This window comes from Chroicocephalus ridibundus, chromosome 8 (genome assembly GCF_963924245.1).
Source record: "Chroicocephalus ridibundus chromosome 8, bChrRid1.1, whole genome shotgun sequence".
Taxonomy (NCBI): Eukaryota; Metazoa; Chordata; class Aves; order Charadriiformes; family Laridae; genus Chroicocephalus; species Chroicocephalus ridibundus.
This window is the reverse complement of record NC_086291.1, coordinates 43,280,183-43,300,930: the sequence shown is the minus strand read 5'-3', so window position 1 is coordinate 43,300,930 and position 20,748 is coordinate 43,280,183. Positions and strand designations below refer to the sequence as shown.

Genomic DNA, 20,748 nt, shown 5'->3' with positions numbered 1-20,748 from the left:
GCGGTAGCTATTGATAATCTCATCCCATCATCTCATCCCCCCATCGGGGGGGATCACAAAAGTACACCTTATTCTTGATCAGGAGCTCAGAAAAAAGATCTTAAACCTATGTACTTATATGTTGTCATGGACTCTCACCAGTTGCAGTATCACAGGTTCAGAATCCTGAGGAGAGGTCAGAAAATCTTGCCGTGAACAGTAATGTACATGGTAAAACCGTATTACCAAAGGAATTCTGAAGCTGGTGATGACAGAGTTTGGAAGTTTCTCCTATTTCTTTGCCTTCCCACACTTTAGGTGTGAATTGAAGACTGACATGTTCTGAAAGCATTCTTTATGACAACGCTAAAAAAAAAAACGGATTTAAGATAAAGCAGAGCAATAGTGTAGAGCTATTATTCTAACTGCATATTTCTGCGTCTGTTACTATTTTTGCTTCATTTTGTGGAGTGTATTTTCTTATTTTCACAGGTGTCAATCTTCATCTAGGAACTTCTAATATTTGCTGGCAGGCAACCTTAATTCTCTTTTAATGACTTTTTCTCTTAGTGAATCAATACTTAATTTTAAAAGGTCTTCCTTACTTCCTAATCATCTCCTTTATTTTTCCTACTCAAAGGCACATTTAAAAAGAAATTCAATAGCTCAGCTATTCCAGAAGCATTATTACATTGTATATAGAACTATATGAGATATAGAATATATTATATTACATCTTGAATCATGGCTGTTGATTTTTCATTTTGGGCTTCCCACTTATTTTTATATTCCTATTCTCTTCTATTCCTCTGGCCATTTGCTGTTCCTGGTTCACCCTGCAGTTTTCACCCAACCAGCATCTTTCTGCATCTGCCCTCCTTCCGTTCCACAAAATCTAGCCACCAAAGGCTATATTGATAGCTAGTTATGAAAAGACTGGCACCATCCATATTACTGTTGATACTCAATGTAATCATATCAGAATGAAACCCACTTTGATATACTTGTTAATGCATATTTTTGGTCTGGCTTTTCAGTCCCGTGTTCCTTTTGTTTTGCTTTCTGTGGTATTTTTAAGGTTCTTTTCTCTCCAATCTACTAATAAAACCTATATTGTTTAATTTTTTTTCTCCTTTTTTTCACAAAGCATTTTTTCTTTCATAAAGCTTCAGCTCTGGACTTAAAATGAAAAGCCGAGTAGAACTATGTCATAATCAATTGGGATTTAATAAATAACTTGGTCCCCTGCAAACTGATACACTAAGAACTAATACACTGTGAATTGTAAGGTTTCTTTTGATTTATGCCAGTTCTCTCTATCTCTCTCTTCCTCCCCTGCAAAACATTTTATATGCAAGAAAGAACAAATGTGAATAAAAATGAATTATAAAATAAGAAGCTATGTACATTATAATTAAAAAAAAAAAAAAAATCAAACAAATTTCCAGAAGGGTGTTTTAATTCTGTCAACTGCTGTAAAGGTAAACATTCTGCTGCATTAAGAGAACTAAGGAATGCAATCAGAAATACAAGGCTGCAACTGAGTGAAAACCAATGCACCAATACAGTTATTCCATTTTCTAACAGATGTGACTATTCCAGACAACAAAGCTGAGGCTAAGCTAGAAATTAGTAATTTCTTCGGTACTTTCCTCATTGAAATCACTTTCCAATTGGAAGCAAAATGTTGAAGTCTGTGAGAGGGTGTGAGGCCACCTAAAAATAATATTGTCAATCTCCAAAAGAGATATTCCTGTTTTTCAGCAGCAGCGGGTTCCAAAACTACGAACTGTTACATTAACTTTTAGTTCCCACATTAAGCAATCCTGAGAAATATGTCGTGTTGCCTTTCAGATTTTCGGCTTGGTAAACTGAGCAAAATGGGTGTCGCATCCTTTGACAGTTTGAAGAAATATGAAAAGTGGAAACCACACTTGAAGAAATTCCGCACTGTACCATCTATCCTATATAGCTCAAAAATTCAGCAGCAGCATGTTTAGGTGAGATTAAAGCAGCATACTACACTTGAGTAAGCCTTTGGGTGATTCTCATGTGCTGTAAACAATATCTTACTGATAACATCCCTAAGTACATAGGGAGAGAATTTTAACCCATGCTAATTGATTTTAAATATATTTTTAATCTACACAAATTAATTTTCAGGTAAATATCAGCCTCTTTCTACCTCCCTCAGAAAAACAAAACCTACTTCATCCATAAATTCAAATTGTTTTCCTTCTTTATATAAACTTATTACAAAAGAAAAAAATCTGTTCCCTTGGCAATAGTTCTAAGAGAATGCTGATACTGAATACAAGGAACATATTCTAGCACCACCTATTGAATTTTTAATATCCATACCAATTTCAACTCATCCATCTCTTTGTATCTCAACAGAGAGAGCACAACAGAAGTACAAGTAGGTTAGAGAAAGTTGTCTGGTGAAATAAAGTAAGTTAGGACCAGATTGCTTTATCAAAAGACTAACAAATGCAAAAGGTTACTGGAATACCAGTAAAATATTTTACATCTACTCACAGGGTATAAAAACTAATTATTTTAAAAGAGCGAACTGAAACCTCTTGCATACTCAGATGTAAATAGCCTCTTTGTACACATTCAAGGTAAAAACTTCAGTATTGGTAAGAAACTTAAAAAAATATTATTTAAAAGGAAATCAGTGACCAACGAGGTGAAGTAGATAATGATGGATCCAGGGCTAAAAATCCTGCCTACAAATATAACCACTTCTTATATCATGAGCAGTCTCTACGCATTTAATTTAAATTGGAATAAGATTTTAAAAGAGCAGATGGAAGTCTACTCAGATGTCATACAATACATAGCCGTATCTTAAACTTTCTATGTAATTGAGCTCTACTATCACCATGCCACTTACGTATACCCACTGTTGCCTGGATGTGGGAAAGCTATATTTCTCCATAAACTATTTTCATACTTCAGGTATTAATAATACTCAGCTTGCCTTGATTTTTAAAAATGAGCTTTTCGGGATTTGCAGAATGATGTTTCTGCTTTTTTTTATGTTTTCTTTGAACTTCAATTTTGAAGGGAGACACCCCTCCACACACGCACAGACATTTTTCACATCTTTTTGCATTCATTCAGCATTTGATTGAAGAGTTAATTCAGCTCCACTGAACAATGATAGATGTAATGAACAGAAAGGTCTTCCAATGTGAGAGATATTCTTCTCAATTCTTTCTGACAGGCAAGGGATGGTAAATAGACAAAACAGAGTCAAGCTAGGCAGCAAACTTGTAAAAAGAATGACTCTGGTAATGTACAAGGACAGCATGCACATCAATGAATACTTACATAAATGTCTGCACCATAAAATCCATCCTGGTATACAACACTGCAAGGATGCACACACAAAGAAAAACATCCATATTAGTGCATTTCCACATGCAAATGCCACCAACCCCTGCGCAGCGGAGGTTAGTCTTGTCACAAGAACAGAGGGAGGGGGGGAGGAAGGCACTCTTCACATTGGTTAAGGAGGTTGGTAGTAATTCTCAGAAGTGAAAACTCTACGGAATACAACATCTTACGAAGTATGCCAAATGCTTAGTCAAAGAGAGGCAAAGCATGGCAGGATTGGAAAATAATTTTCATAAGATTTTGGTTTGTTTTTTTTTCTTTTCTTTAAGAAACCGCATATTGGCTGCATTTTTCCTTTAACAGTTTTCAGTGGGCCAATCCTACAAACAGTATTAATACATCAACAAAATGTTATCTCCTGAACTACCACTTTCTTGTCCTGCAAATATGTCAGCCCTCTGAAACAAAGCAGGAGTTGCATTACTTAGATGGAAAACAAAACATCGCATAAGTTTATACAATGAGAGAAATGTATGAAATAACTATACTGGCGGCATGCTACCCATCGGGTGGAATCTCAATACCTCAATGTACACAGAGATGAGAGTGTTCATAGGTACTGCACTGTTGGCTTGATACACGCTTCCGCTAGTGACAACAGGTCTGTTAAGAATGTCATGGCGGTATTCTCATAAACAAAAGTATTAACCTTCCTCACTTTATTATTTCACTACTTGGGCGAACATGCCAATGGTTCTGAGCTCCCCTGCAGTTTTGGCTGGATACATTACTACTTCTTCTCTGAAAAAATGTAGTATTGTTATATTGCTGCTAACAGTATACCCAGAGACTTCTGCATTTCAGCTAAGATAAACCATCAGTGTAAACAGTTCAAATTTTAGATTCTAAACCCTTCAGGATAAATGACACAGTATGACAAAGATGGTTTAAATGATTACAGTAAATAAAACTGGAAGTACACAACAGCGGCCTACCAATTACACACATTACGTAAGTCCTGCAATTTTACATCCATTTGGCAGTTCTGCAACTTAAAATGGGTATTTCCAGTATCAGAATCAACCCATGCTGTTTCGAGAGCTAAATATGAGAGCACACAATAGGGTTTTTGCAACAGTGTTTTCAATTTAGGAATACTATTATCTGGGAATAATAGCTATTATGAAGTTGCTAGCCTAAGCTGTTTTACAATTCCAACAAGAATTTTCATGTCAGAAATACAACCGATCTATTGAGGTCAATGACCAAAACCCACGGGCTGAGCTGGTATGCGTCTAAGTCAGAATCACTTGAGAAAATCATAAATATGCATACATGCACACAAACCACATTGATAAAACCACACTGATGATAAAAGTTTGCTATGGAATAATAATGTGTGAAAACTCTGCTCCACTTAAATCAGAGCATCTGCCATTTGCTTCAGCAAGGTCAGACCTCTACTCATGTATTTTTCTATTTATTATGTCTGCAGAGCAAAATATGCCAAACCTGGTCTACATTGGTAGCTTTGAGAGAGCCTGCTATTTACATTGTAGTGTACCCTCATTTTGGTTTTGATATTCATTTTTTTCCATTTATTTTGATATTCATTTTAAAACATCACATGTCTTTCTTTTACTTGTTTGCACGTAAGGAATAAAACATTACACGTGACTATGAGGTAGGAGTTCACAGTCGTGAGCAACAGGGAAGGAGTTTTATGAGATAATATACAAACGATACAAAGTTTACTGAAGACGAAGGGCCCACAACCCTCAGTTCCTCATATCCCTGCACCATTTGTGCTGGGAGGAGGTGAAGGAGCTGGAAATGAAGCTAAGCCTGCGAAGAAGGGGCAGGGAGAGGCAGAAGGTGCTTTAGGTTCTGTCTTTGTTTCTAACCATCCAACTGCAATTTAATAGGCAATAAAGTAAATTAAATTTTCAAATCGAGTCTGTTTTGCCCGTGATGCAAATTGGTAAGCAACCTCCCCATCTTTATCTCAACCCAAGAGCTTTTCCGTCTTACTTTCTCCCCCTATTCTACTGAGGAAGGGGAACAAGAGCGCAGCTGGGTGAGGGTCTGGCAGCCAGCCAAGGTCAACCCACCACAGTACATCAAAACATACTCCTTTCTATCGTTACGATACATTTCTATTCAGCAAATAACGCTTTTGAGAGAATATGTGTCAGAAAGGGGACCTTTTCCGTTCCTCTCCTTGGTGATCTGTGGATATGCAGTGAAGATGTCGCAAGACGAAAAAGGGCTGATATGTCTGGAATTCCCAAGTGCAGCTGGTTGTAATCTTGGCTAGATTACATTCATTCCCCTTGGCCTTCCTTTTACATACAAGGCTCAGTCATGTACAGACAGAAACTTATTTTGAAGTCTAAATATGCAACTGCTTGATAAATCTTATACCAAAGGGAGCACCCTGAGACACGAATGCATGACTCTGTCATTAAACACGGTTAGCATTAAGATGAAGTGACAGAATCAAGCAAATGAATATTAACACTCCTAAGCAGGGCATGCACTATGAAAAGGTATCAGCTGATTTTATTTCCTCCATAGGTACAATAGTGTATGTTAAATATAGCATACTTGTAGTTATATTGCCGTATATAGTATGATAGTGATGTTAAATGTAAAACCTTCTGCTTCTTTGGAAGTTTGAAGAAAAGTAATTCTTCAGACTTTCATTGATTTTTCAGAGAATATTTTCTCTACTCACTGTCCTTGTCATTCGTTGACTCCTGTGACTGAACCTTACCAGTGGAATCAAATGTATTTTCTAACAGCACCCTTCATCAGAAGGACAAAGTGTAAACCACCAAGAGCTATATTTTGCTCTTGTCCTTTTCTTTCCTTCAGTATGTAATTTGGTGTATATATGTATAAAAATAAATAATGGTAATTTGCTTGGCTTATCATCCCCTTTTCTCTCTCTGAAGCTGTAGGCAGAAACCAGATGATAAGTCTCAAGCATGGGAAGAGACCGAATGCATCACACAGGGACCCATCTCACCACAGCTCCTTTTACACTCTATATTCAAAAACTTGTCTTGGCAGACAGATAAATCTTGAGTTCCTTGTAAATCAACACAGGGTCTGAAAATAGCCACGTTACTGACATCTGAGTTACTTCACACAGGAATGGATGATATGTTAACGTGCTACCTGGAGGCATTGAAATAAGAACAACAAATTTGGGGGATTTATTCAGTTGTTTTTTTATGAGTTTATTGTGCTAAGGAAAACTCAGAAAAGAGAAATCTTGATTTCATAAGAAAATGTGCATCTAAATAACATCATATGTGGCAATCATTTCCTGAATTTTTTTTTTCTATAAATATGAAACTGTTTTTTCATCAACTATTATACATCTGCTTTGCATGGTTTTAGCTGCTTCATTTAGTCTCTGTTCTTATAATCATTTTTGTGTAACTATATTAAGATAAACTCTTTACTAGTTTAGATTCCACCTTTATAATATCCTGGGAGGACTACATCTGTCTTCATTATCATTTTTCTATCCTCATCTTCCAAAAGGATTGGGTTGACTAATCTATCAACGACATAAGAAGACAGTTCTTGAGCGCACAAACCTTAGTTCAGGAACTTCATAGCAGCTGAGTATATACGGCCCTCAGACATACACACAATCCACACGAGTTAACATACATAACCTAAGGCAGGTTAAGTGCATGGAGTAATTGATTCAGTGTAACAAACGGGCATTACAATCATGACTTCATTTATTCTGGTAGGAATCATGGTTACAGTTTGCTATTTCCCCTCCATCACTAAGAGAAAGCACATGAGGAACAAAAGTTCTCTGTCTTCTGATGGCTGGTAGGGTTGTCTTCATTGTCCTACATATACTTTCCAGGTCTTGGAAATCACCTTTTATATGAAATTTTTTATATGAAGCCTTCATGAAACAAGTAATAGAAAAGATGCAACTACAACCTTATTTGAAATAAACCAAAGAAACGACTAAAAACTAAAGTAACACCTTTCAGCACTCTGATAACACTACGTTCACTGTTGTAAATATAGAACTGAAACTCTTGTATGAGGCTGTTTCAACTTTTTAGAAAGTTCTCTAATTCCAGGTTCTCATCTTTCCAGTTTCAATGTTTTCTGCCACGAACAACTTACATTATCTGCTTCGGAAAATTAATTGAGGCCATTGCTGCAGAGAACAAAGCTGGAAGACATAAATCACTATGTGCTGGCAAAACACATTTTTTGTTCTAACAATTGCACATATATACAAAGCCCAGAGTCTAAAGCGAGAGGAACTTTCTGTGAGCCTAAAGGAACATTTTGGAAAAAAACATAACCACCGTAGTAGTGGAGTGGCTTACATTAATTATCCTTCCTTCTTAAATTCAGAATAAGGTGTTGGAAAATAAAGCTGCTTCTTCATTTTGAATCAGTTAGAATGTAGCACTTCAAAGCAAATATTTTAACAAAGGGGAACAGTTTCTGCACAGTCTCTGTTAGTTCTCCTCCACTCTACCCAACTTAATTTTGTTTAGGGTTGGGGTTTTGTTTTTTTTTTCTTCTTTTCAAAGAGAAAAAAAAGCATATTGCTATCCCGAGACAGACACCAGAAGTGGAGTTATGGACTGAAAGCTAATTCTCTGTTAGCTTCATCAGAACTGGAAGGAGCGGAGGGGAAACGTGATGGCAAAGTCATCACGCACTAAACTTGTGAAGAACTTGAGGCAAATGATGCTGGAAATAGAAGGGCTTCTCATTAATTTTACTAATACTGCTATCTGCCAGTAGTATCTGCTGTACTGCCAGACAGACAGTGACATTGCCTCTTCTTGACAGTAGTATAAAGATGGAGCATGATATTCATGATGTTTTACTATTTGGCAAATGATTTTCAAGAATGCTGAGGTACTAGTTGCTGCAGAGTTCAAAAGCAATTACAGGCATGAAAATCAGATCACCCACTTTCCATAGTTTGCCAAAGAGAACAAAAACTGCTTCTTTCTCCTCTCTTTTGGCAATGTAAGTACTACCAATTGCATCCAAAATCTGTCATAAGAGTACCTTTACTAGTAGCTTCTGCTTCATTAGGACATTTCTTACAGCATTAGTAGGCACTTTGTCAATAAAATACATAAAATAATCCTAGAAAGACAGAGGTCAAGTCAAGAATATTTTTGATTGTTACATTTGTCTCTCTTTTTTTTTTTCATAATTTAAAAATTATTTTCTACAAAACACTACCTAATACCCAGAGAGAAGCCTGCAAGAAAGGTCAAAGAAGCAGTAAGCTCAAATCCTCCCCCACGTGGGAGGTGTCCCAAGAAAGAAGGTACGGAAAGGAATTTAGTCAACTTAAAATAGTATCTGCTTTGCTCCTCAACCAAGTCACCAATCTTGCTGTGAAGCTCCTGCAGAGCCCCCTGAGATAAGCGGGCAATAGCTGAAAGCTCCACAGCTATATCCTCCTATACCGACAGGCTCCGATCTCCTCGCCCCTCTCCTGCCATACACAACACCACCATCTCCTGCTTCTCTTCCTCCTGCAGCGCAGTGTTGAAACTGAGCTCTTCATGCAATATAGATCTCCAAACGTTTTAAATTTCAGCATTCAGTTGTCTCACAGAAATGAACCTTTACTCCCTCACGTTTCAGCTTCAGTAGGTTTTCAGGTACATAAATGAATTATACCCACCAAGTTACGAGCAAGCTGCACATTGCAGTATTTCAAGGCATTAGAAATGATGCCACAGATGCTAAAACCAAGGTATTTTCCATGAGCTAATGAACAAGATGCTATCCCAAGAAACTAGTGAAATGCCTCACTCACAAGGACAGGATCCGTTAATTATTTATGTAGTGCTACATATGTCATGAACACCGATTTCATTTTTAAGTGACACACTTCAAAGGATGGGTGCTGTTCTTTGATTTGTAAGAAAACAATGCCCTTAAATATGGCTAGAATCAACAATTTTCCTCAGACCTAGCAAAGCATGCTGTATTTGCTGCTTCCCAGTAGCAGCAGATGAGAGCTTTTCGCATGCATCACACTAGCTTGTTTTGCCTAATGACCCCAAGATCTTCTAGATTTCCTTACAGCCTGGGACCCGTTGCCATTTCTTAACTTTGTTGATAAACAGTTTCTAAGAAAAGGTCACAGCCAGCATCAAACAGGACACCAGTGAACAAGAACAACTACAGATTCAAGGGAGACTGAAGAGAAAGAAGGCTTTTGTTCCAGAGCAGGGAATCCCGAGACAGTGCTGCCGAGATAAACACCGGTAAGCAGCATGGCAGACGTGTCTAAGAAATACGTGTTCTTAGCTTTACAGTTGATTTCCAAATTTAAGGCAAAATAATTCGTTTTCAGTTCCAAAACTTTCTAATATAAACAAGTAAGTGTGAAGAAAATTATTTCAGATCAAGTACTAGATCTTATTTCATTAATAAGCTTTCTAAGGTTAATGAAATAAAAGAAAATGGAAAAGGTCGTTTGAAACTTCAGCTTTATATTTTACACTTACGTGTTCTTTTTCAAAAAGAAAAGTAATGTTTTTCTAACTACACATTGCTAGAAATTAATGTAAATTTATAATTAAAATTATATCTGTCAGTATACAAAATAAATGTCTTTTTTTTTTTAGTGATTGAAAATACTCCAGTTTGAAACTATTTGCTTGGCTCTAAGGCTGGGCTCCTTCCTTGAGTGAAAAATGAGAAATTGCTACTAAATGAATTGCAAAATAGCATTCAAAGCTTTTACCATCTTTCTTATCAACAAATGATATTCCAAGTTGTTTGCTTCCCTCTGTAAGTTGATTCATTCTCTGTGATCTCTTCATTATCTCTGTAATTTCCGTTGACTCCTACTCCCATTGTGACTGAAAACCCCATTCTTATAATTTACTTTCATTGATCAAGGATTTTTTCTGATGAAAATTCCTTTTTGCTTCTTTGATAGGTCAGAGTACATAATGGGTGAAGCACAGAACAAAGCACTGCAAGGAAACTCCAAATTCTACTATCGTATCAGTGAAGTTACAAGCACAAAATCTAATACACTAGGCCAAAGAAATTACTTCAGAATAAAGCTTTATTAATCCAACTGTGGGTCAGTGCGGTATGTATTATTTCTGTACTGATCCATGAATTACAGAAGTTGGAAATTTGTTTTGTGCATCGGAAAGCAGTGCCTTATTATGGAGGTGGATGGAGAAAATGAAACCTGACTACTATCTGAACTAAGACTTATCTAAATTAAGACAAAGCTTACTAATTGAAAACTTTTGCAGAGTCAAATTGTGACTGACAAGGTGAGCCCTGGATTACTAAGGGTTCATCTCAGAGAGAAAGAAGTCATCAGAACAGCAAGATGTGAGTTTTTCAGGATGCAATGCATGGCTCCCTCTGAAGTGAGCTTTAAGGACAGGTCATGAAGGTAACAGGTGGGACATGTCCAACGTAACTGTCAAACCACCCCACAGAAGAACGTGAGTGCCGAGCTGACCTCTCGGGACCCAGTTCTGAACCACCGCTGAACCTTCCTGCAGTGCAAAACTTCTGTATTGACCTACAACCGGAGTTCACAAAGCTTATACATCTAACTTACTACCTAAAGATGCTGAAAGCAAGCAGTACAATTACATGGGAATATATATGTATTACACTTGGAAATTTAATTCTTCCTGCTGAGTCACTGTACTAACTGAACCATAAAAACCTACATAACACACACAGAGCACCCGCATGTGGCCCCTTAAATTAAAGCAAATTTAAGTTACTTACTGGTTTGAAAGTATTTACTCATTTTGCAAATACTAACAAAAAATTATTACGCGATTCAAAAATTGTATCACACACAGCCGGTATATATTTTCTTATATAACTTTATGACTTGGTATTAAACTAAGATATTATGTTCGCGACATCATGAAACTGGTAATAACCAATGTTGTTATCTTGCTATATATTGTACACTATGTTAAAATTTAAGAATTTCTTTTTAAACTAAGTAGAGATGGAAAGAGTCCACTTTATTTATATGCAGTGCCCACTTTGTAGCTGAGCCATTCAGACTGAAATCAGCTCTTGTAGGGCACTATAAACTTGTTCCTGTCGTTGCCATGTACAAATACCTGGACTAACTCTAAATGAGAGTCCGGGCAACAGCAGGATAACTTCGATAGGACGCCATCCTTGTCCAAAGGGAACCCAGGCAATCTTCAAAAATCATGGTGTCTTCCTCCAGTAGTGACAGAATCACAGAATGGCCTAGGTTGGAAGGGACCTTTCAGATCATCTAGTCCGACCATCAATCTAACTCTGAAAAAACCCATCACTAAACGGTATCTCTAAGCACTACGGCTACCCGTCTTTTAAACACCTCCAGGGTATTTAAAAGTGCCTCCAGTGCCTCAACCACTTCCCCAGACAGCCTGTTCCAACGCTTAATAACCCCTTCTATGAAGAAATGTTTCCTAATATCCAGTCTAACATCTTAGAACATCTTACTTCTCTGAGGTGGTAACTGCCCAATGTGAAGGAATGGCTGAAGTGCTTGTCTTAAATATCCCTGAAAATCTAGCTCGCTGGCTGACTGACTAGAGTAGCAAACTTGTCTAGAAAAAGACACACTTTTTGGCTTAATAGAACAAAGGCTTCATGAGAAACCGAGGGAACTAGTGAAGGGCGCCCGTCTTCTATCGTAACGGAATAGGAGGACAGGTTCTTGTGCTGCAAGCTCCCTTCCAAGGGGGTATCCACAGCGAGAGCAGAGGACCTGCTGAGCAGGATTTTCACGAGGGCAGAGAGAGAGAGGGATCACCTTTACGCAGAGACTTTGCAAACCCTTCCTGACCCTTTCTCAGAAAGATCCGGTTGCTCCACAGAGAGGTGGTGGCGTATCTACTTCAAATTTTTTATGATAAAATACTATTCTGGCCTGGGATCTGCTAAGTTTTCTGATGTTCCAAACTTCTCAATTTCGTAATAGCTGAAAATCTTTTGACAATGTTAGGGCTTTTAAATATCATACGCAGCATACAAAACCTTTCTGTGTCAGCATTTACAGAGCTACAGGAGTATTTGTTTCTCCCTTCTTTCCCTCAAAAATATACTTAAAAAGTCTTCTGAAATAGCAGAAGATTATTTGGTTTCTAGAAACTATTACTATGAATTTCTCTCCTTTGTTCCTTAGTTTACTGCTTGGGTTTAGTAAACGTAGGTCACTGACAGTGAAACCTTAAGGCATTGTTTAAGCAAACATACTGAAAACCACACGGCCCTGAGAGGAGCACCCCAGATTCCTATTGTGGTAAGGATGTCAACTAGAAAAACTAAACAAACTGCAATAAAATTAAAAAAAAAATAAAAAAATCACTAAGCCTTCAGGTCCAGTGACAACTTTCAGCGGATGATTTGAAGAAAAAGAAGTTAACTCGATCCAACCTCCTTAATAACCAGATGTTTGCAATCATCAAAAATATATCTTTAGCTGAAACAATTTCTCTGTTCCAAAGCATTCCGTTTCTAAGAGCATCTACATAACAATATGTGACATCTAAAATGCTTAAGGCCACCAACCATGGCAGTACAAATTACAGTCATTTTTCAATACTCCGTGCAAGGTGCACCAGTTCCAGCGCCGGGGCTGGTGGCATGCTGCGTGGTTTCCGCGCCGAGACACCATCAGCATGCACCACAGTCACAACCCCTTGGTAGCCACGGGAGAGTCATGCTCATAGGCAAAAGAAGCCAATCTCCTTACCCGCCGTAGGCTGGAATTGGAGGGGGGGGAGCTGCTGCCCGAAACGTGTTGTACACCGTGCGACCTCGGCCCCTTAGGTGTGCACCTCGGTAGGCAGCAGCTGCGGTTGCAGCAGGGTAGGGAAATCCTGGCACTGAGAAGGAAAGAGAAAAAAAGAGGAATGTAAAATATTCACATCAGCCTAGCACTTTAAACCAAGGGTAACATAGTATCATGTTTCTGCTTATATTAAAGCATCCCTATAACTGGATGAGGAACTTGCCAAATAAGTAAATTATTAGTCTTTTAACCAGAGTCATAATCTTTTTTACGGAAAATCTTTATACGCAAGCAGGAGACAGCAAACTGGGCATTTAGATGGCAGTATCATAGGTGGCTCTGATTTTAGAAGACGATCATTATTAAAAATAACATTGACTGTTTTAGCCAACACTGCTACCAGGAGGCTCTTGAGGTCTAAGTCACCCAGTTCAGGCTCAAATTTATAATGCCAGAGCCATTTCCATCCCATTATTGGATCTATCTTCAGAAGTCAGCCCTGCTTTGAGTGGAGCTGAGACATTAGACCAGGTGACCTCCAGTGATCTAAATTATCCAGTGATCGCACCAGTATAACAGAGCTTTAATTTTGCTCCAAAGTTGATTATTAACTGCATCTTACTTGTGTACCAAGGGAAAGACAGACAAAGCAAGAGTTTTCTCAGATTTTAGGGCGTACTTTGTTCCTAACAGTATCCATTATTCCTTCAAAGTCAAGGGTTGCATAGTTTGGAAATATCTATATGAATTCAGATAATATTCAGATGCAGTAGAAAAATTTAGACACATAAAAAAAGAAATTAACTCAGATATTTTTATATTGTCATTGCAACTAAGTGTAAACATTAATTACCATTCCATGTGAGACTTAAAATATTTTAATCAGAAATTGAACAGTAACACAGTACTACTTAGAGGGTTTTTTTCTGTAAGAAGTCTGCAAAACTTCTCTCTTCATAAACTTTTTAATTGAAAAATAGAAAGGAAACTTTCCACTTTACTTTCTCTGCCATTTTTTTAACCAATACTTCATTTCTCCTTTGTACATATATTTCTGGCCAATGTTAGAACAGGTATTTTTGGAGTGATTTCATCAGTGAGACAGAGAAAATAAAATCCAGCTCTGTTGGCACTCAGGTTACTTCAGTTGTGCTTCACTTTGTTGAATTTTTTTCAGTATGTAAATAAAGAGATAAAAGAAATACATATTGCTTAGCAAAGCCCTAATAAGAAGCAAGCAAACAGAAGTAATGGATGCATAAACCAGTAAGATTTTCCAGTCTGAAATAGGGGCTTATTTCAATCCACATTTGTCTTTCATCTGTTTTAGCATTAATTTTTGACAGAAGCCTTGAATTTGAAAAAGAAAATGAAAAATTCACAACTTGTAGATGTCTCTGGCTGAACATATGAAGGAAAATACTGTAATTACAGTGACTTGTCCATTACTGCCTTACTACTACTACTAGGTCCTTCTCACTGACGAAAAGGCTGTACAGTAATTCTGCAAAGATTTACATGTCTGGAATACGACATAAAACAACCCTATGGCAATGCAACTAAATGAAAACAGGCTTCTAAAAAGTACAAACACCATATTTTTATTCCTCTTCCTGTAAAGAAATATGTGTCAAAATCAAAATGGTGAACTTACAGAACTCAATATACTGTTGGTAACTTTGCAATCAGCTGCATTGAAGAAGGCTTAAAGAAATCAAATGCACTTTTTTTTGGAAAAATGAATATATATATCATATATTTGGAAATTTGGATGCTGTAAGTACTTTTGCATATGCAACAACATTGAATATTGAACAGTAGAAATGCTGTAAACATGACCTACTGCTTAGACCACGTAACTTTTGTCCTTTTTGTTTCCAAGTAAACATTAACAGTCTTGCATACAAATTAGTACAATGTTAATGTAAAAATGTAAAAGATCATTTTCAGCGGACTGAAGATATAAGCAAACATTACAGTAAAAATATCTACAGGCTGGGCTGCAGTTCCTCTGATAGAGTGAACTGTCTCCCCATACCAACACAGATAGAATAAAGGTGCAATGCTCTAATAAAATTTCATGATGGAAGTTAGCAATACGTGAGAAAAACATGAGGGTTGGACATCATGGCATCATTGTTCACTTCTGTCCCTTAGAGAATGTATTTGAGAATGCCACATGCTGGAGACTTCCTGTCTTGGCTTAAATTAGGTAACATACATTTTATGTGCACAACATACATTTTTAAATGGTCACTTATCATAACTGTAATCACATCTGTTACTTCCGTAAAAGAAACGATCAAGTGCACTAGTGCTCTTCAGCATGGAAGGGAAGTGCCTGTGGAGCTATGACAAAGCTCCACAATCATGAATAATGGAGAAAATATGGGAAAAGGTGACTCCTCACACAACCTCTAATTAAGCCGCCATGGAATTTTCTGCCACTGGACATTGTGGATGTTAAAAGTTTATGTGACTGAAAATGATGAACAGTTCCCCTGCAGAGAAATGGTATTAAGACATCACCTGTGGTTTATAAAAACACTTCAAACTGTAGAAAGCTAACAGAACCTTCAAAGAACAATATACCCACACGCTAGCTCCAGTCTTACAACTTCTCATTAGGCATCCAGCTTTTGCTCCTTTGCAAACACAGGATATTGGACTAGATGGAGAACTGATCTAATCCAGTACAATCATCTCTGTTATCAGAGTAATGTTTAGCTGCAGTCCGCCTGCACTAGAAAAATTACTCGTCTCCATCTAGTAGACAGTAATTTCTAGAAGTAAGTTTCTCCAATAATTTGAGAGTTAATTTGTGCCTTTTTTTTTTTTTAATCATGCAAATAAATGAATAAAAACAAACAAAGCCAAAAAAATGTACTAAGAAGAGTTTGCTTAAGCAAATGGACAAAAATGGACTTGAGAGTCTGTCCAGGAAAAACTGGTATCTGAAATGGTGGTATCTCAAATGATAAACCTGAAGGGTGGTATTCTGTAGGTAACTTTAAAAAACTGTAATCTTTAAGGACAATCTTAAACTGCCAAGATTGAGAGAAATTTCTCTGACCTAAAAGCCACTGACAAAAAATTAACGAAGACTGACAACCTTTGAGCAGGTCAGGCAACTTCTTCAGTTACACGTGGATTTGTAGTTCTCTACATATTGATAGAAATCACAGTTTTACAGGAAAACCAGAAGCAGCGGTAAAGAAAACCAAACCAATTCGAAAAAGTCTAAGCTCAAGCAATATAAGGTATCTAACAACGTTTTGGGCTTGCAGTGCATAGTCTGGAAACTCCTGCTCTAAGATCTTTTTCAGCAATTAATTCTTTGTCATGAACATCTACATTTGGCAATATTTAAAGCAGTTGTCTTCTTTCAGGGAAACACTCAGGGTCCTAGACAATCTTCCTGCTGTAAAATGTACTGTTTGAAATTAACTCACCAACCCCTCCATAGAGTCACACGCCTTATACATGTGTGTGAAGAATGGACCTGTCTCTTCATTTTCAGAAGAAATGGGTAAATATAGGTCTAATGAAAACCAACTGTAAATGCGCAGAAGTTGTATGGGAGACACTAAGGACATACCTCTGCGAAAGCATGAACTCCTGAAGTGTTTTGTGAGCACTTTTTTCCTTTAAATTGTACCATTCAGTCCAGCTTTCACACAGACATATTAAAATACATATTTTGCAATACTTGAGCATTTATCCTAAATACTCTTTATTCTTCATGGTGGTCACACCTTGGAAAGAATTACAAGAAGGGCCACTGACCTTAAATCTTTGACAGCGAATGGCTGTCTACAAAGAAATGTCACTGGAAAAGCAGAGTGGCCCCATTGATTAATGAGTAACAAAGAACATAAAATATTTTAAAAAATAATATTACGTTTTTATGAGAAAGATGTCTTTCTCCTATGAAAGAGGAGAAAAAGCTAGAAGACAGAGATGGCAGGAGGAGTCACTTAGCCCGTAAGTGTTTACCAAATTCAGAATACAGAATGGAGCCTTGGCATTCGTGGGAGATACTAAGACAAGACAGTGATTTCTATCATTTTCAAAGGACCTGCAACACAAAGGATGTGTTAGAACGAAAAGCCTGAAATAATTTAATTGTTTTGCTATGCTTGCCTGGCATTGTCTCCTTAATAAAGTCATGAAGCATAAAATGTCTACAGTAAAACAAAACTGGAAAGTAAGCCTGAGAAATATGGAACTAAGAGCAACATTGCGAGGACTTATGGTCAAGTGACGTCTAACAGTAGAGTTTATATGTAACAGAATTACATCAATCCCAAAAAGCTGATCTTGGGTCAGTCTGAAAACCATAGTATCTGAAAACATGCCTTCTATTTCCAGGTAGTACTATTAAAGATTAAGATTAGAGGTAAAATAATCAACAAGATCCTGTCACCCTGAATTTGAGTTCAGCAAAAAAAAATTATGCTACTTCAGCCCAGCTGAGAAATCAGATGGTTAGGAATATGTAATAACCACTGAATTTATTTTGCTACCAACTTTTTAATATCCTCACCCCAAAATAACTAGCAGAAGTGGCACCATTAGAACACAACTGAAGAATGGACTTCATAAAAACAATTTTATGAAAAGGGCTCTCCCATCAGGAAGCATTAAGTGCTATTAACCAGCCCCAAAAGTAATGAATATACTAGCCAGGAGGGGTAAAGATTTTAATGACTTACAGTTTGTAGGTCAACCTTCCTTAGTGCCTCAGTGCCAAACTGCTGAAACTCAGTCAGTGAAAACGCTCTTATAAAGGGGTTGAAAATGTGTTTGACTCTCAGCAGGGAAGCATCTGAGTCCACTTCTAAGCAAAAGTACCTTAAATTTATCAAAGTAATTTGATGCCTGGAATTCTTCTGATCTTTGATACAGAAAAGGCAGATTTCTTCATTTAGGCAATGATGAATAAGGTGACAATATGAGGTTAAAGAAAAAGGAAGACTTTTCTAAGAACTACATATAATCAAGTATTAAGTCAAAGAAACAATTTATATTCTCTAATAGCCCCATCATTTCTGTAGTTATTCATTCAGCTATTCAAATATGAATGGGACTACAATGGCAGCAACAAAAAATCAGTTCCTACTGTGGATCCGCAATTTTACTTTTTCAAATTGAAAAAAAGAAGTGTGGTAAAAAAATATGCCGTGGAACTACTTGGTTTTGCTTAATATAATGATAAAATAGCATACAAATCATCTTGTACTACAGCCTAAATGACATTTTTTAGGAACAGCATGTAGGCAAGATTCCTTCTTTGAACTTATTTGTTCCATTTTTACATTTAAGGGGAAAAAATTAAAAAAAAAAAAGATATTATTACAATTAATATTGTGCAAAAAGTTCTCTCTTCTGGGTATACTCTGTAAACATGAAAACACTGTCATCGAACTTTAGTTTAGATCTCAAACATGAAAAGTGGTCAGCAACATTTAAGCAAATTAAAAGGCCTTTGGAATTAACAGGATTCATGTCATTATATCAGCAAAATTTAAGTACTAATGATTTTATATAGAAAACGGATATGAGCATGGGAAAAAGAAGAGGAACTTCATCTTTGTGTTCACAGATGAAACTTAATCAAACGATAATTTCTCCCAAAAGGTGTAATATAAGCATTGGTTTTATTCATTTTGTATTGAATAGACATGACAGGTAGGCACACTTTCCAGGCACCATATCTCAACACGTGCCTTTGAAAACAAAGACTGAATGAACAATGACAAAGTTTGAGGTCCCAAAAGGAGGAATAAAACCTGGTAAAAAATACTTAAGGGTTATACATTGTGTATTAAAGTTTTAAAGCTTTGGGATAGATGGAAGAGTAGCAGATGCAAAAAACAACAGGGGGCAGATTTCGTATCAAAGCCGTAAAAATATACAGCCATTTTAATGGGCAATTATTCTTTGCATTTGTGCTGCGGTTTGAATTTGTATGAGAGTGCCATATGCCTCAAGAAAGGTGTGCCATCAAAATGGATGAACAAATCTACCTCTCATCACTCCCAATCTCTCCTCCTTTGCACAAAGTCGCAGGTCCTCCTTCATCAAGTTTTCAAATGTTTTATGGTGAAGAACTTTAATGCTACATCATGTTTCAATCAGTTTATAGCTAATTTACTGCAACATAATTTAACTGTTAGAAAGGCAGGGAGATACATTTACATTACTCCCCTAGTTTAGGAGGATCCCTGTTGAGGAAACACTTCAGAAGTGCTGGACAATAAATTAAAAACAAAGAGATATAATGGGTAACACACTGAGAAAGGCTAAGTACAATAATCTATATGATATTATCTGAGATTTCAGGAACAGAATCAGGAGTTTATCCCAATATGTTCTGTGTAGTGAATTTTCCCTTCACCGTAAGAGTAATAAGTAGTATTACTTGGCATTCTTTAAAAGCATTATAAAAATTATGTAAAGATGATGTGTGCAGATCTTTGCATTTAAATACACAGTCCGAAGTACACTGCAAGTAAAATTTAAGCTCTATTACCACAGATTTTAACATAAAAAGGCTTTTAAATTATATATATATGAATTCTTAAAATTTCAGAGTAAAAAAACACTTCAGAAAGTTCATAATCTTTAAAAATAGCAAGTTGAAAATACATTTTTCACCTGTCACTTTTGTGAGACGATTATCCCTGGGAATCTAGTTGTGAATTAACTGAATTCAAAGGAAACTGGCCGTATATGTCCAACGGTCACAACTGATCCCTTCTATTTCTTTAATTCACAATCTATTTATTTTTTGAAACACATCCTTAAAATTAGAAGAATAATTATTTCCTTATTGTTGTACAAAAATATATGTCAGTATTAAATCCCGTTGTTTAGGAATGAATAAATCTGCATTTTGGACAAACTGTTACTTATAGGACATTCTCATTTGAAATGCATTGAAAAGGAAAACAAAAATCTCTAATTAATGTACAAGCCTAATCACCATTCTCCACATGGAAGAGTAATTTTTCACTGTTCATTTGCTCAGTGTAATCTCAAAACTGACATAACAGAAAAGCAATGGCCTATAAATCTGCTCTCATTTGTTTCTTTAATATTCATATTCCGTTGAACTACAGCTGCTTGTTGCTGCAGTCTATTACAACATGCAAAACTGTCGATAAAAATACTATGAAAGGCAAGATGCGTTTCTTCGTGGCTCTGTGTGCCATTTATTCTGAAAAAAATAACAATAAATGACTCATGGATTGTCCCTTAGTTTGCTGCACGCTGGGCGATTAGTGATTAATTACCTTGCTGCAAATTGACATGGCACAAGGAAATTGACACAGCTCTGATTAATTAACTTTTTATGCGAGACAGTTACTTACAAAACACTGCACACTGTAATTGAATCCCTTTACACAACACTACTGCATTAAGTTCCCAGCCAAATCCAAATTAGCACAAAATTTTACATAAATTTGATGAAACTTTTTATAATGATGTATAACCTGAAAGATTATGTAAATGTTTCTAGAAAGAGAGGACAGCTGCTTTAAGACACTGTTTTCAACTATTTCATACTATAAAAACAAGATTTGTAAGATTTTTCCACA

The 20,748-nt window shown here is 36.6% G+C and overlaps 1 protein-coding gene across 50 annotated transcripts in view; it reads right to left on the bottom strand.

The window, feature by feature from the left end:
- Positions 1-20,748, bottom strand: part of RBFOX1 (RNA binding fox-1 homolog 1) — a 908,679-nt gene that overhangs the window by 35,624 nt on the left and 852,307 nt on the right. For 46 of the 50 annotated variants that reach the window (XM_063342862.1, XM_063342874.1, XM_063342857.1 and 43 more), the window contains 2 exons: positions 13,106-13,238; positions 3,319-3,358 (listed from right to left, as the gene is read on the bottom strand). In XM_063342862.1, coding sequence (XP_063198932.1) covers positions 3,319-3,358; positions 13,106-13,238 — 173 coding nt within the window. The remainder of the gene's footprint in view (positions 1-3,318; positions 3,359-13,105; positions 13,239-20,748) is intronic. The other 4 variants (XM_063342866.1, XM_063342858.1, XM_063342868.1 and 1 more) reach the window with 1 other exon arrangement.